Source organism: Xiphophorus maculatus, chromosome 9 (assembly GCF_002775205.1).
Source record: "Xiphophorus maculatus strain JP 163 A chromosome 9, X_maculatus-5.0-male, whole genome shotgun sequence".
NCBI classification, from domain to species: domain Eukaryota; kingdom Metazoa; phylum Chordata; class Actinopteri; order Cyprinodontiformes; family Poeciliidae; genus Xiphophorus; species Xiphophorus maculatus.
The window spans coordinates 17,866,720-17,884,074 of NC_036451.1; the positions used below are offsets into that span (position 1 = coordinate 17,866,720).

At 36.6% G+C, this 17,355-nt stretch overlaps 1 protein-coding gene across 1 annotated transcript; it reads right to left on the bottom strand.

Moving 5' to 3' along the window:
- Positions 1-954: 954 nt before the first annotated feature.
- Positions 955-16,526, bottom strand: sh3gl1 (SH3 domain containing GRB2 like 1, endophilin A2). Its single transcript, XM_005795622.3, has 9 exons — positions 16,336-16,526; positions 10,519-10,587; positions 9,871-9,943; positions 9,639-9,782; positions 9,221-9,354; positions 8,969-9,127; positions 6,575-6,678; positions 6,288-6,421; positions 955-2,872 (listed from the first exon to the last, which is right to left on the bottom strand). The coding sequence occupies exons 1-9, from the start codon at positions 16,378-16,380 to the stop codon at positions 2,679-2,681; spliced, it is 1,056 nt and encodes a 351-aa protein (XP_005795679.1). The 5' UTR covers positions 16,381-16,526; the 3' UTR covers positions 955-2,678.
- Positions 16,527-17,355: the final 829 nt, after the last annotated feature.

Genomic DNA, 17,355 nt, shown 5'->3' on the forward strand with positions numbered 1-17,355 from the left:
AACATGTAAAAACTAATGTTTGCGGATTGAATTATTTTGTAAAGTATGGCCAAAAATGTCTCTATATGTGTAAATCAGGCAGCAAAATACCCCAAATATCTTGCACATGTAATTGCAATACTTTTTTGTTTTTAATTACTTGAAAGTTTAACACAAAAATCCAAATGCATGTTTTGTTGCTCGCTAAAATAAAATCTGAAAATAGATTAATATTTGTAGTTGGAGCATGACAAGATAATTCTGTTTAAGGGATTCGAATACTTATGCTAACAACTATTAATGTCTGAATCCAAAATGAAATACTTGATACTTTCCTCTTGACTTGATTCAAACATATAAATATTCAACATTTACTTTTTTTTGTCTTTTATTTTCTGTAAGAAGTTGGTAAACAGAAAATAAGAAGGAAGCACATACAAATATTGTGGTGATAAAAAAAAAAAAAATTGCAGGTAAAATCTGTATCCGTAACAAAAAGTAAATTAAATCTAGGGTACATACAAGGTGTAATATAGGTGTACATGCAATGATTATTTGAAATGTTTTAAGGTCTCTTATATAAAAAATAACACTATAGAGATTCATTTATTGCAGTTTAAGGAGAATGTAAGACTGGTTAAACAATTACATAGCCCTTTAAGAAATTAAGTGTGACTTAAAAAAGAAAAAAAGATTTGAATATATTAAAAAGATAGAAAACAGTTTCCATGGAGCTACTGATGAAATATTTGATCAGTCTGAACATGTCCAGGAAATTGTCTGTAGTGTCATCAGTGTGCAGAAACGTGCACGCATGCACATATAAAAGTGCCAATGGGTAGAAATAAAAGCAATACAATTCATTACAATTTCTGAGTAAACAGGTAAGATTTGGTTGCTCTTAGTTCCCCTTTTGCTCTCCAAAGGCACTATCACATGCATGTTGGACTCTTGACTAATAATGTTATCATTACAGCACCTTTCATGTCCGTTAGCCTTGAACTACATACAAACATTGAGACGTAGCATGTAAACGTATTGAATGAGGACCACACACAGAGAGGGAAGAGTCAGGCAGCTGAGTAGAGATGAAAGGGACAAAATAAGACACAAAACACTGAAAATGATTAAAAAGCACAGAACTGACATTCACAATTAGAACTCCACCTTTACAATTCAGAGATAAATCGTTTGGCAGCCATTTGTGGCTTAAATTCATCCAATCGGACAACGGTTTAAAATCATGCCAATTCCCTCGATGTTTTCCCTTTTAAATATTCCTCATTCTCACACACTGAGCTGTGAATGTTGGATAAGATTTCACCGGCGGATCTGGACGGTTCAGAACAAGAAGCCAGCCCTGTTTGAACAGTCAGCCAGAGACAATAACACATCTATCATGTCCAACGTACAGAATAACAGGTTCAGACTATGATCGGATTCACATTCTCTGAGGCATGAGGACAGACAGCAAAAGCAGGACAGTTAGTGGTGAATATAAAAGACTAGCTCGCTGCCAGCAGCGTCATGCATTCAGGCACTGCATTATGTTACGTGGTGCCAAGAACAGGGCTCAAAAAGGCCTTAAAAAGAGAAAAAAAAAGTTGAACATGCTTCAACAAGAAGGTCAAAAACTACATAAATACATGCCTGTGTTATAAGATTATTGGCAAAGCAACCATTTACACTAAAATTAATGTTTTTATTGCATGTTTACAGACTTTTTGGCTCTGCCTCCTTATTTAAACAAACTGACAAAAAGGTGCAACCTCTGCATTTACCTTTGGGTCTGTGTATAATCATAGAGAATGTCTGTAACATGTTAATCTCATCTGAAGCCCAAGGTGCAATTACATTTCCTTGCACGTGGCGTCAACCAGTCAGATTCCTGAAAATGGTGAAGGCATCGCAACGGAAACACTGAAAATAAAGGTAGCTACTGTTAAATATGTTAGCTGCTGAACAGTCACTTGAAACGAACAAATAAAAGAAAAAAAAATTAAGTAAGGCCAAAATTTTAAAACAGTCCAAATGTGATTATTTGCCAATAAGCTTCTTTTTGTAACACAGCTACTGCAATAGTATCTATTCATGGGTAATATCAATTTAGTGGAGGTGAAAGTAATTCTCTGTCAGGCCAGAAGGTGGCGTCAAGGCTTGCACTGCAGTACTCTGATGGAATCACAAATATTTTCTGTTTTGCAATGATACTATTCAGTCAAGTTCTCATGAGAGTCACGGTGAAGTTTGAGCTACAAAGCTACTCTACTGTTAGGTTGATCACCCACCTGTGTCACAGAGACTGCAGTAACACAAAAATAACAACAAGGATCTGTGAATCCACTTATGGTAATAAGGGAACTTAAAATCATTTCTGTCACCTATTTGTGATGAAAAATGTATTGCTCATCTATTTGTCAACAGTTTGTCCCCAGGAAATTCTTGTTTACTGTCAGGTGCACGATAAAAATGTTTTGTCTCAGTCATAGTCTGGCTGCTTTTTACTTTTCTGTGGAAAAGGTTGGTGTTCTGCTTTGATATCACATCCAGATCTTGTGTTTACAAAAAGTGCTCACTCCTGGTGATGGCGATGAAGCTCAAAGTGAAAATGAAACCCTGGTAGACTGTCTCATGTCTTCCACTTGTCTTCTTCACCACACTGTTTACACGTCTCAACTTCTCTTAGCGCTTCCGTTGTTTTAGTGTGGCAATGGAACGAGGACATCCACGTAGTTGAGAGGGAAGAATCCCGACTGGCCATTTAGCATGCCTTCATACCAGTTTTCATCGATTTGATTGGTCAGGATGATGATGTCGCCTTCGTGGAAGCCCAGCTCTCCCTCATTCTCTGGCTCGAAGTCGTACAGGGCCTTACAGCTCGGCTGCTCTGGGGCTGGTAGGGACGGGAAAGAAGAAAAGATGAGAATTACAGAGAAAAACAAGGGTTCCAAAGCAGATCCAGTTATGAAAGAATTGAGTCACACACCACGTCTTTAGCAGGATATTTAAACCTTTGATGTTTGTGTAATATTAACACAGCTTTAAAACAAGTTAAGGAGATCTGCCAGGAAGAATCTCTGAGCATAAACATCCCTGAAAACCAGATTTCTGCTGCTGTTCTCTTCACTTTCTCTCGCTTGTCTCTGTGACCTCACGCAGATCAGCGGCAATTTACACACAGACAAACTAGGCTTTTTTTTGCAGCTGAACAATTTTCTCATTGTATCACGTTCACGCAACACGCTGCCGGGCAGGCTAGAGATGGGGAGAGTTTGGTCACTCACTCATTCACTCAATACAGTATCAGCTCACAGGGGCAGAAAAATAACACTTTATGCAAGAGAATACAGACAACTTTAGGGAGGTGTTAACACACATTTGCAATACCAAACATGTTGGACAGTATTATAGGTGTCTTAGTTCATCAATTAAAAAAAGAAAAATGGGATCAGCTTTGAAAACATTTGTAAATATTTGATCCTAAATGGGAAAAGTTAATACATTGTTAGATATGACGGTTCATCTTTCAGCATGCGAGTCACTAAGTTACAACCCCATTAAGTCATGCTTTGCTTCAGATAAAACACAAAACCAAACGCAAACACAGGTGGAGTCTTAAAAATATGTCAAACATGGAACTTAGAGAGTTTCCAGGTTAAAACATTTGCATTAACATTGAAATTACTAATCAGATCAAAATTAATTTTCTGATTAAACATTAATGACATCATTCTTGCACAGTTGGACTTAAAAAAACATCTGGAAATTATTTAGCATAATGTATGACTTATGGTCACAACTAGACAATGTTCCCACTGTTCTCCAAGAGCTTCAGCATATCAGCTATGTAAGGTCAACAACGTATAGGAATTACGAGAGGTTTAAATCCCTGCCAAATGTTTTACCAATAAGAGGGCATGCGAATGCCTGAGGCTCATAATATCCTCCCAAATATTGCCTTGTGATTATAATATTACAAAGCCTGATGTTTATATGACAACTGTAAAACAGTATACTGTGCAGCTCTATTGAACAGGATACCAGGCTAAGAACATCACAGTCCTGTGTGGCTGCTGATTATATTTTGACTCATTTTAATGTGAAACTAAGGCTAACAACTCGCAGTTGTGACACAATTAGATGCTAAAACCTACATATACAAATAATACAATTGTCATATGTAGAAATAGATGTGTATTTTGGCAAGATTAAATTTAAAGTTCAAGAGGTTGAGTTTTTCAGCTATCTGGTGTTAACGAACAAACAGCCTGTCTGCAGCATGGCCTTCTTTGGAGTAGCTTTCTGACACGATGTCAACAGTAGGTTACAAAACACCACAGCAGAGCTAAACTTTAGCTCCAAATTTTGAGGGAGAAATTTAATCCTGTTGTGGCAGCAGATGGGTTTGCTCAGTGGAACTGGGGAAACAGAGCAAATCTGTAGCTGACATGAAAACAAAAACAGTCGGATCACTGCAATTCTCGTTTATTATAATTATTATTATCGCATTTTCAGTATATGCAATGTCATAATCTGGGTACTGCATTTGAGCTACAACATTTTAGACACTGTGCATTCAAACTCTTCTTGCTAATAATGCATTTTGCCACTAGGAATATCTTTTATTGTCCACAGCTGATCTAGAGCTTGGTGACCAGCATGCAAAAGTTTAAAGAGTGGTAAAGAAATGATGATTAGAGGAGGGAGAAACATCTGCCTTGCAATCAAAGTTGTCATCGAAATTTTGAACAATAACATCACGCATTTACGTTTTCCTAAACTCGTGCAATCATAATTCTTTAAACCAATTTTATAAAGTCCTCATTTACACATTTTGGTCAATTCCAACATTTCTTTAAAAATTACAAACAAAACCAGCTTTCCACCCGCCCCCCACATGAACAGTAAAAGGAAACGAGTTTCTCAGAAACAGCTCAAAGATAGGAATATGTCTCTTTTTACACTACCGTAACTCTTTGAGCAACAAATAAACCAAACTACCAAAAATTATAGGATACAAAAAAACTGAGTGATCATCACTGACTCTGTTTTATTATTCTTTGCTCACAAGTGCATCATTTTGGAAAACATCCACTTCAACGAGCTGCATTCAAACTAAATAAATGTATCCAACATTATATTTGGGAAGAGAAAAGCTCTGATGTAGTGTTATATGTTGGCTGGTTAATCCTTCCAATCATTAATTTTAACTACAGAGTAGACTCAGGTAGCCTTTCTGTCATAAATTACTATTTATATTAAACGCCTTATTTTTATATGCTCGGCTACACGAAGTGGGTGGGAGAGCAGTCTGTGTCACAGCTCTGATGTTATAAAAACAGAGGACAAATATTCAGATAGAAATGGTAATGCAGCATTAATATATTAGATTCAAAACTAAGCAGCGGCAAATGAGTAAGAAGAGATCTTTGGTCAATTTTAACCGTTTTTCCTCCCCCCCGAAATATCCTAAAATCAGACAGCAATATTTTTAATATTGAGAGTTAACATTAATAGAACAAAAATAGGTAATTAGATTTATAAAATGTAATAAAAATCACACTTTGTTGAAGTCTAGTTTGGCATCTACAGGATAGGATGAGAGATTAAAGCAAAACTACACACTTGCTAAACAAGACACAAAGAATACACACCACTGATAACAAGCATCTATTTCCTGAAAATCTAATCAGAATCTCACTCATACACATACACCCCTACACACACACGCTCATGCACCATTCCAAGGCTGCAACTTGGACACATAGTCGGTGACTCACACAATCCTAGCTTCCGAAAGGACAATGTTGCAAAGAGAAAGGACCGTTCTGCTGATGTCACAGGAAAGAGGAACAAGGTCAGTGGTAGAAAGGCCAGCCAGATAACAGGGTGGGACAGAGTCACCAACTGCTCACACTGACATTGGTCAACAGCTAAGTGATGTCACTGCAGCATTCAAAAAGTCAAACGCTCAGAAAAGCCTTCATCAGACTAGAAGAGTAAAAGAAAAAAAGGCAAGAGGAATTTTACTATTTTCTTTTGGCCTCATGGTACTTATTAGTTGCAGTTGTTGAGCAATCATGTTGGCAACACACAGAGTGTTCCTGTAAGATTTCAGGGAACTTTATTAAAGGCACAATGCTCTGACGCAACCATCTCTTTTACTTTATAGAAACAGCTGGATGCCTTGTTATTGCTGGAACTTCGGGAAAGCAGATCTTGTTACAGATCTAACCAGTCACATTTCACAGAGGTTTTGAAATCTGAAGCGGGTAATGAATTTATTGATTTTGTAATCTGCGTCTTACCAGAGTTGCGGGAGGGAGGGGGCGCCATTGAAGATGTATAACCTCCGTTGGAGTGGTTGTTCTCGCCGAAGTCAAAGATAGGTTTGGGTTTAGGTGTGTACTCTCGTCTTGGCCGAGACTGAGCTTCAGTCATCCTGTTTAAAAAGACATTGGAAACAATCCTTATAAATGAATTATCTTAAATCCACTGTACAGATTTGCAGCGTCTCAGAGCAGAGACGACAGTCACTTGAAGAAAAAGTGTTGTTTTGGATTTGTGCATCTTTTGATTTGATTTCTGCACCAACCTCTCTCGCAGTTTATCTGAGAGCTCCTCCAGCACTTGGACGGCTTGTTTGTGATACTGAAGTTGAGACTCAACGAGAGATGAAAGCTGGCTCACCTGCTCTATCTGCACACACAAACAAACATGTCATAAAAGACACGCAGACTCCTGTTGCCAAGTTTATGAAATAGCATAAGTCATTTTAAGAGATAAACAGACCAAACATGAAAACAATATGTTCAAAAGCAAAAGTATCTTCCCACATTCAGAACTAAATTAGATCCAGACAAATGTAAGCTAATGTTAACTTGCACAGCTATTTTATTTGGGTGTTTTTTCTTTGCATAGGGAGAAGTGTTTACGTAACAAACGCTGCAAACCGGAATATTAATAGCCAAAACTAACATGCAATGGCAGGCCTATGATTATTTCCATTCGTCGGAGGAGCTATGGGTCTGGAGAGCCACTTTCTGTGAATGTTAGAATATCAATAATGTAGTACAAAGTGATGAAACCAAAAATGATGCATTTTTTTGAATGTCATTCAAACTATTACACTATTAATTACAACAAAATATGCTCCAGTTTTTAAGAGCTTAGGATAACATCATAGGAAGTCTGAAGATCAAAACTTAACTTTTAGCAAACAGAATTACTAATACAGACATTGTTAGACATTCCCACTCCCTGACAGAAAGAAAACTGAAATTAGAGTCCCAATCACAGCACTTTCAAAGAATCACGTTGAATCTCTCTGACTAAACTGGTATCCTAATTTCTGTTATTGGTGTAACGCGGTGGTGCCCAAAGTCGGTCCTCGAGGGCCGGCATCCTGCATGTTTTAGTTCTCTCCCAGGTTTAACGCACCTGGATCAAATGATGGCTCATTAGAAGGCCTAAGAAGAACATTGGCATGCTGAAAAGGTTGTTGGTACTACCAGGGAGAGAACTAAAACGTGCAGGATGCCGGCCCTCGAGGACCGACTTTGGGCACCCCTGGTGTAACGTTTGTGATTTTATGGTAAACACACTCATAGGTGCATTTTGTATTGCCAACGTTGTTATTAGCTGGAAAGTTTGCTGGTTGAATTAAGAGGAAAAAAAGTCAACGAGCTAAACGCTAGCAGAAGCAACATTTGAGGAAGTCAGATTTCTACAGCATGAAAGACCAAGAGAAGCTGTGCTGGGTAAAACGTAGGAAGAAAGAGAAGTGCAGATACAGCTTGTTTTGAAGACTTGGTGACTACAGAAATATAACTAAATCTCCCTAGTGCTACAGGTGTATGTTTGGACTGGACCCTTAGATGGAAGGTTACCAGCCTGCAGGATGTTCTGTTCAGAGCATCCATTCAAAGATGGATGGTCCATCCATCCATTTTCTGTACACCCTTGTCCCTTAGTGGGGTCGGAAGGGGTGCTGGTGCCTATCTACAGCTAATGTCCCGGAGAGAACCCACGCATGCACAGAGAGAACATGCAAACTCCAAGCAGAAAGACCCCTGGCCGGGAATCGAACCCAAGACCTTCTTGCTGCAAGGCAACAGCTATACCAACTGCGCCACTGTGGTGCTGTATACTTCTGTATATTTTTAGGAGGCTTAATTATATAAAAAAAAGGAAATCGACCCCAAACCCACTGCAGAGTTAGTTATGTAGGACAAAAATCAGAACACTAAAGTAGGGCATAAATTGTAATGTGTTATTTGGCTGCACTTTAAAGCTACCAAATTTTCAAGCATACAGATAGTATTGATTTGGTGAAAATTATTGTTGTATGAATTGAGACTCTGTATAACAAAAACCCAATCTTAAATGACTGATTTGAAGACTAAACAAAAGACATGATATATACCATCACATGTATGGACTCCTTAAATTCAGCCATTTACAAGTCTTTAGTATCTGACTCTTCCAAGTGTTGTGACACTGCCTGATAGGTAAAATGATCACAGGTAAACCACTAAATACTATAGTTACTCCATATGCAGAGTGGGTGTGTTCGGTTGAGTTTTATAGATCTAATGAGCAGAGTTTATGTTTGTCCTGTGGGTGTGTTTGACAAAACACCATAAAGGAGAGAAAGAAAAATACAAACTTTCAGAGTAGCAAATGATTTGATGACATAAATAAAGTTCAGTTTTCCGTGAACCTGGTAAATTATCCACAGTAAATACCAAAGTACAATAAGTAAACAACATAATGATATAAACATTTCTGTGAGAAGCCAGAACTCTGCTACTTCAACAACTATTTTATTTCCTTCCACAGTAATTTGAGGAACTTGAGTAGAAGCATGACTAAAATGGGTAAATAAAAAAGCTCAGAAAAAAAACAAACAACTGAACCTCTGGATTAGGTTACAAACTCTGTTGTATTAAAAATAAAACCAGACGGTTTAACTGTGGGAAATGCTTACATCAGTCTCCAGCAAGTTGTACATGCTGGTCTCAGCTACTTCCTTTGACTCATGAAACTTCTCCAGGGCCTGTCGAACTTCCTCATCTGGAATCTTGCCCTGACGCTTCTTCTTGTAGTCGTAATCCAGCCGACGGCCTTCAAGCTTCTTCAGATGGTGCTGAATGGGGTCACAGTTACAGGTTAGTTGCCTGTGCTTTTTGTCAAAAGAACTTTTTAAATGTAATATTTCTTATCAAAAGCATATTTTTACCTGAATCTCTCTAAGGTCCTTGTCACACAAACTTTGTAATGGATCAATAAAGTTCTGTTTAACATCGATGTCTAGAGAGTCCTTCACTTCTGCTAACCGCTTCATGGCCTCTCCTACATCCACTAGAGCAGCGCCTGGATCACAAAGACATTTAAGAGTCAAACATAATTTGTAATATTATATGACAAACACTCAGTTAAACCTTTAAGGTGTAAATAAATAAATAAATCTCCAAGGCATGTATGTGAAATTGTTAGAATAGACAAAAAGAACCTGATTTACATTGTGTGAATAGCTCCCATGCAACTCGTAAATTAACATTTAACAACCAGATGCATCTATTTGGTACACTATGGAAGTTATAATTAAATACTGCTGAGAATTTACAACCAATAACAAGGACATCTACACATCTCACCAAAGTTAGTGTCTTCTCCGAGTTCCCTTCCATACTTGGCCATGCACTCTCCTAGCAGGCCTTCAGCCTGAGGATAGCCTGGGTTCTTCACCTGACCACGAATCTTTGACATGGTGTTCAACATGGACAGTTTGGCCCGTGATGCTTTAGAGGTAAAATAAAGAGAAAATTACTTCAATAGAAGTGTTACAATTGCATAGATAGATCAATGGCAGCGGTTTTGTTTTCAAACCTGGGTTGGGCTGAAGGTACTCCGATGTTTTGGAGATCACCTCCGTTACTGCTTTACTGGTCACATCAACTTTCTGTAAAACACAGCAGGTAAAACATCATGTTGCATCTGTAATTTGCCAAATTCGACAAGGAGATAAGGAAATAATCTTTACTTAGATGTATTCAAATGCTAGTTATACTACTAACAATAGTAATGTTTGCAGTGATACATGACCTCCAAAGTTATTTTTTCTAAGAAGTTTTTTTTTTTTCCAGAACACGCTGGATATCTGGGAAGAAAATCACCAAATGTTTCAGAATCTTTTCCACTATTATGTCCCTAAACTGCTTGTTGTGTCTGGCTTACAATGGAAAACCCAACAGTTATGAGCAAAGGAGCAAAGTGTCTGTTAACAAGGTAGAAATTCTGTTTAATGCAAAAAGTCCTGTTGGCCTATTTTTTTTTTTTTTACATTTTCAGTCCAGTTGACAATTACACTTTATGGACTTTTCCATTTTGTCAAAAGCCTAAACTTTAACAACCAAAGAAATAATAAAACTGCATCAACCAGCAACATTTGCATTGAATGTCCTATTTTCGCTTGTGTACTATGTAAAATCATTCAGTTCTACAACTTTGACGTATACTCTGTGATATATCTCATACCCGTTCCAGGTCTCTGAAGTCATCATCTAGTTTGGTTCCTTCTGCCCCACCAACTTTCTCACTTACCATCTACAGGGGAGAGATTGGAGGACAGAAAGAAAGAGTGACAGGAAAGAAAGGATGAGACGTGACAAAACAAAGTGCAAATTTAGTAATACCACATATGCGGTATTTGATCTGAGAGGAAAAAAGGTGGAAGTGCATTATGAATATCCAAATAGTGGCTTTGCAACATTTGCATCAGTGATGCACAGTTCAATGTGTGAAACCTTTTATCGGTGTAGCAAAACCCATGAAACAAAATGACTTGTGTAAAAAAAAAAAGAAAAAAGGAGTCTTTAACCAGTTAACTTAAATACTTTTATCTCTAACAAGTAGCATCTTACAGGCACTCTCTTATGATTCTCTTTAATTACATTCTAAAACATCTTGTAGTCTGAAACAGAAATAAAAGCCTCAGATACAGACAACTGTGTCCAAATTTCACCTGACGCATCACTCTTTTGTTTTAAATTTCAGATGTGTTCAGCAAAAATCCACCCCGAAACACCCCTTGTAGTTTGCATCACTTTCTGCAATAAATCTACATCACAATACATTTTAAAACAGTGCAAAACACACAAACAACAGCTTGAAACAGATCTGTTTTACTCTTTTTACAACACCAGGGTTAACATTAAAATTTCCTCTCCTGCAGGAAACAATTCAAGCTGTACAAATACTAAAGTCAAGCTGAGGCTGTGAACAGGAAATCTAACTCTGAACAACACGTACTCTGCACAATGTGGTTTACATTTTCCATAGCACTAGAGTAAATGTAAAACAGGCAAAAATAAAATAATAAAAACATACCCTTACCTGTTGGTAAAAAACTATATATAAAGAAAAACTGTTTAAGCTCCATTTGGATTTAAATAATCTTTTCCTTGAAGGAAATGTTTTCAATAGGATCTACCATGCAGTATTTTAAGATGTGAACAAACTCTAGTATAGAATAGTTTAATGTAAACATCCAATTCATAGTTTAAGAAGTAATGTTCATTTTCTTAGGTTTAATTTAATGATCTTTTAAAGAGAGAAAAACATTTGGCTTATTCATCTACTATGTAACTCAAAGTTGTGACCTCTTTGTGCTAACTGAACAAATACGGTATTTAAAACTTTCAGCTTTGGTCACATAGTTTAACATAGTTATTTAACATTTCTTCCACCTTAAATTTTTAAAATATTTTTCAAACAAGAGTGCCCTATGCTGATATTTTCAATCTGCACTGTTTATGTATCTCAGGCAGGCAGCACATGACCTGAGACCTGAGGGATCCAGTCAGATAGTGAAGCTGCAGGGGAAACTGAGTTAAATTATTACTCATATGCAAACAAAAGCCATAAAAGTATGCAGCACAAAAGTTCTATTGTTGGCGTTTTGGTATAAACAAACCAAAGAGCTGCAAAGAGAGATTAGTGTCTAACAGGAATCTTTTGTCATCTTTATAACTTCATAACTCCAAATACGTCTCCCTTATCACAAAGGTTTGATCAAATTTTGTTTCTTTTTTCAGTTGACAAAGCCTGCAAAGCTGATTTCTACAGAGAGAACTGACACACCAGGAAAACCAAAACACCTTCAGTGGTTTAAAGCTCACAAACGTCAAACTAAGGAAATAACTACAGCATGCATTATGCTATCCATGTTGAAGTTATGATATGCAAAACGAGGAGTTTGGAGTGCAGAATATGAAAACAAGACAGCAGTGCAGGAGTGGTGAAATAAAATCACTTTTAAAGTCGATGCTAAAAAAGATAGAGCTCTGCCAACATACCACCTGAGAAAACTAGATGTCAGGAGGAAATTACTCAGCTGACCACATGTTAAAAAGCTCTGGTGTGTCCAGACACACAGCAGCATTTTCAGGTTGATAGAAAGCTGACGTCCACTCCTTCGGTAGGCTTCCCGCACTCTGGTGAAAACATCAGCCTTCTAAAATGTTTAAGTCAGGGTCATTCCGCTAGTGGAAAATAAGATGTAGTTATTGTGGTATTTTTTCATGTGCTGTGAAACCAGGTCATTTTCTGCTCTCTGAAAAGTCTCCTGTTTCAGCCAGAGCTATAACTATTTTGACCAATTTGTTGATAAGAAACTGAGGCTGTATCTGTCTCAACGTTATCTCTGTGGAGGACATTTACAGTCAGTGGACCCAAGAGGTAAAAATGTCTCACCCCATGAGGAAATTTGCTCATCAGTAAATACACAAATTAACCAAGTTGACCTTTCCATCTCCACTCATTGGTTTGGGAGCAACACATTTAAATTTCACATTTTAACACCCTTCTAGGAAGAAGGATAAATCATTAATGATCTCTTCAGTTTGCAAAGACGAAGGAACAACTCCAAACAACTAATCAATGTGGATTACAAATAATATTGAGAAAGGTACATACTTTCCAACATTATGCTTTTTATACATTCTGAAAAAAAAGAATAGATACACTACTGTACATCCCATCAATTTTGCTGATGTCAATTGTAAATGCTCAAATAAAAATTGAGTAATTTCAAGCTAAAGCATTCTTTACTTTTTCAGAATCAGAAAATCTATAAGGCTTTCCATCTGCATAAATCAGATTTCTTAAACTAATGAAAAATGTTTTGATTCCCAGCCAGTCGTCTTGAGGTTTCTTATTGACACGTGAAAAGGTTTTCTATATTTGGTCACATTTAGAAGTGGGCGATATGGACTAGGAAGTTTTATGACAGTAATATTGTCATACAAGTCACGATAAAAACTATTTATTATATTTTTTTTAGGTAACTGCATGACTATGACTGTGTGTCAGCAATCATAGCCCCAAAAACATAAATAGTACTCTTGAAAAACATTTCCATTTGTAATGTGCTTCGTTATGACACTATCAAAAAGTTTGATTTGTGTAAAATGCACATGGTAATCATATTTTCAAACTTATTGGCAATGCATACATTGAACAAACTGTGGCAAAACTGTGGTTTATAAATATCATGAATTGGAATTTATTGTGACAAAGATAAATCAAAACTCTTATCATGACAACGAATTTATCACAATAAAGCAAAACAATACAACAATACACCCCTAGTTGCGTTACAAACAAAAAATAATGTAATTTTTTGGAATGTCAATCAATTGCAGCTCTAGCTTTTTGTTTAGGCGAACATCCATTCAGCCTTCGTGTCATTTTCTGCCCCTCACATGTTTCCCTCCTCTAATCAGCTTCATCTCTCTTACTGTTCCTGCAGAAGCACTCACTCAGCATAACAACGTTTCACAGAGGGGATGGTGTGCAGGGTAACTTGCTTTGTGGCATGAAGCATTTTGCCTGATGACCAAAAGGTTTAATCTTAGTCTCAGATGGTCAAAACAATTTCTGTCTGTGTCCTTTATATGGATTGTGGTTAACTCTAAAATGGACATCTTCTTCTAACTCGTATATGAAGGCCAGATTTGTAGAGTGCACTTAATAATTGTCTATTTGAGAAAATGTCCCACTTGTACTGTCAACTTCTTCAGCTGAGTTATTATGAGATTAAATTATACAATTGGATTATTTAATAATTAGACGGTTTCTGAACGCAATTAGTTACACTGGATTATATTTAGAAATATCATGAATTGAATCTTAAAGCACACTAAATTTCTAACATTTTTGTCAAAATTGCGAAATCAAAAAAGTTCCACATAACCAATTTCTATAGGCTGGACTGTTGTAGTTGCACTAAAATGCCCACAAACAGTTTTTTAGGACCTTTTATTCATCCTACGCTGTTGCTCTATTTAAACCCTCATGTTTTAGCACACAAAGAATGGATTTGTCACTAGTAAACTTTCCACAGTGTCGTCAAGTTAAACACATCAGTGTCGAATTTAAAGGTTGGAACACTGGCAAATTACTCATGTCAGGTAATAACAGATTTAAGAAGCAAACTTAACAATGTAAAAAAACCCCAAAAACAATGGTGTTTCAATTGATTTGTAGGATGTTCAAAAAAAATCTATATATAAGAACACAAAACGGAACGGAAAGACCTCTTCAATATTCTCAACATTTGCATAATCTGCAAATCCCTATCATCATGGCTGCCCTGCATCTGTAGCATGCCGTCACACTATATCCTGCACCTGTCAGGAATGATTAAAGACAATAAAAAGCAATCTGAGGATTATGTTACAAATATCATTCCTGCAAACCAACTTAATCTCAAATCAGATCCACACACCACCCACTAATCTAGTCTAATCCTTTCAGATTGAACAGTGGTTTAGCTCTTAGAGTGATCGACATCACACAATACAAAAGAATACAGAAATTGCAATGTGTGTGCCACTCTTTTGCAACTCATCATGTCGTTAATCCATACATTTATACAAGGAAATTCAATGTAATGCAACAGAAATTACAGTTTTGCTCAGGTTAACATTAGAATCAATAAGTCTGAGAAACCAAAATGATTTACTGTTAAATCTTAAAGCCTGCCATACAAAAATACTCTTGTCTAAGCTTTATGTATATCAACAATTTCATTTTCTGTGAAAAATCACTTCTTGTGTTTAACCAGTATATTTCCCTGTCACTGATTTATTTATTAGAATTTTCTACCACTATATTATTTCACCTTAGAGAGACATTTCAGGTTTGATATTTATTGTTTTAAAAAAAATGCAGAAACAGTGAAAGACAAAAAAAATAAATAAAACAACCTGTAAGCATATATATAATTTCCACAGCCAACTTTCCTCCTGTGAATAAAATCTGAGCTATGTGGAGTGTTATTGACTTGCACGGAGTTTTGGCAAGAAAAGCCGCTGCAATGCAGTGAAATAAAGAGAAAGCACACACTGTCCACCTTCCCTTCGCTGCATCCATCCCTTGGAACAATTCTCATGCACGGACCTACTTTATCTCTTTTTCTGCTAATCATTTTCACTACAGCAGGCCCTGTCCTACACGACAGCCGCTAAATCACAATATTTCCCCTTAACTACAGGGATTGGGTTTTGTTCCTGACAGGAAGCTGGGGCAGAAACCAAATGTCTTTCCTGCTTAGATCAGCAGGGGTAGGGAGAAAAGACAAAAAAAAAAAAAAAAAACTTTTTAAACAGTCTCCTCCCATGACTGGGAGAGATGCCCCAAATTAAAAACATTCACATTAAAACTGAGACAAGAAAACTAACGTAGATTTTCATGTGTAATGGAAGGAAAAGCAAGTTTTTTTCCAGTCAGACATACTAAACATCATTGAAAATGGAATATTTGTGTTTTGAATATGATGATACATTCGAGAAAATGTTTTACTACTTAAAAAGAGGTCATAAAACCACATTTCCTTGGATCAGCCCTTAAGAGTTGCGCTGCTTTTTTATGATGTTGTTTTCTCTTTTTACAACACGACTCTTCCTTCAGCAAACACGTCCAAGATTCCTCACAGTTTGCTTACCTACATAATCTAAATTGTTGCATTTTGTAAACAATATATATATTGTATATATATATATATATAGGCTACGGAATATACATTTACAGTGCAGACTCCACATTTTTAACGCGTTATTAACCAGTTACTTGGTTCCAATTGACGTCTAAGTGGCTTTTATTAAATTTACGGTAAAATAAAGAGAGCAAATGAAAAGTAATTTAAACATTTTCACCCACTAAAACAAGTTGTCAAAAACATCCACCGTAACATAAACGAAGCGGACGTTAGCCTCACTTTGTTTGTTAGCTCAGAATGCTACATGCGTTCAGCTAGCTGCTAACGGTAACGGTTGGAAAAGTTTCACAAACCTGACTGGCTTTATAAAACTGCTTCTTCAAACCCGCCACAGACATGTTGAAACCCGGCTGTCGTCTGCACGTCTGCCGTTGGAGGTGTAAGCAGGTCACAGTGTAGGAAAAAAGTTAACGTTACAGTTTGTCAGAAAATGGGCCAGTGCAAAAAAACAAAAAAAAAAAAAAAGAGCAAAAGCGTCGAGGGGGGAATCATAGGTCTGCTGATCCGTCACTCCAAGTCGGGACACGCCAACTGACCACGTCCACAGAGAGAGTGGGTGCTGCCACAGTCACAGAGAGCGGGGCAGAAATTATATAAAAAATATATATATATAATTTAATAGTCTAAACTCGCAGTCTGCTTTTACATCTTCTCTAAATCTCTGTCAAACACTAAAAATATTTATTTAACTGTGTAAATGTCGGCGACGGAATGTTTTCAATAAATGAAACCACATTGCCCTCTGCTGGATACACGAGTTAGCACCAGTACTGAGGCTACGGAACAGTAATAATAATAATAATAATAATAATAATAATAATAATAATAATAATAATAATAATAATAATAATAATAATAATAATAATAAAAAGCTTTAACTAAATATAACAATTACTAATACTATTAATAATAATAATGCTCTTGGTGGCTGTAATAATAGTCGTATCATGAGTTTTGCTCTCATTATCATTATTAATTAGTTAATAGTTTGCATATTTTAAACAGACAGCTTAAGATGCAAATGCTACATTTTGTTGTATTTAATCAAATAAATTTTAAAATATAAATATGTTGAGAAAAACATAACCTAGGAACCACAGGATCTGAATAATTCAGATTTGTATTTATTTTTTTCAAAAAATGCCCATAAATTATTCTTATCCTTCGTCTTATCATTTTTATTGTCTCCACCATGGAACAGTTGGTTGCACTGATGTCTTGGTCCTGGGCCTAAGATCTTTTTGCATTAATCTTGCATGTTCTTTGTGTGGATTCTCTCCAGGTACTCTTGTTTCCTTTCCCAACCTAAGGAC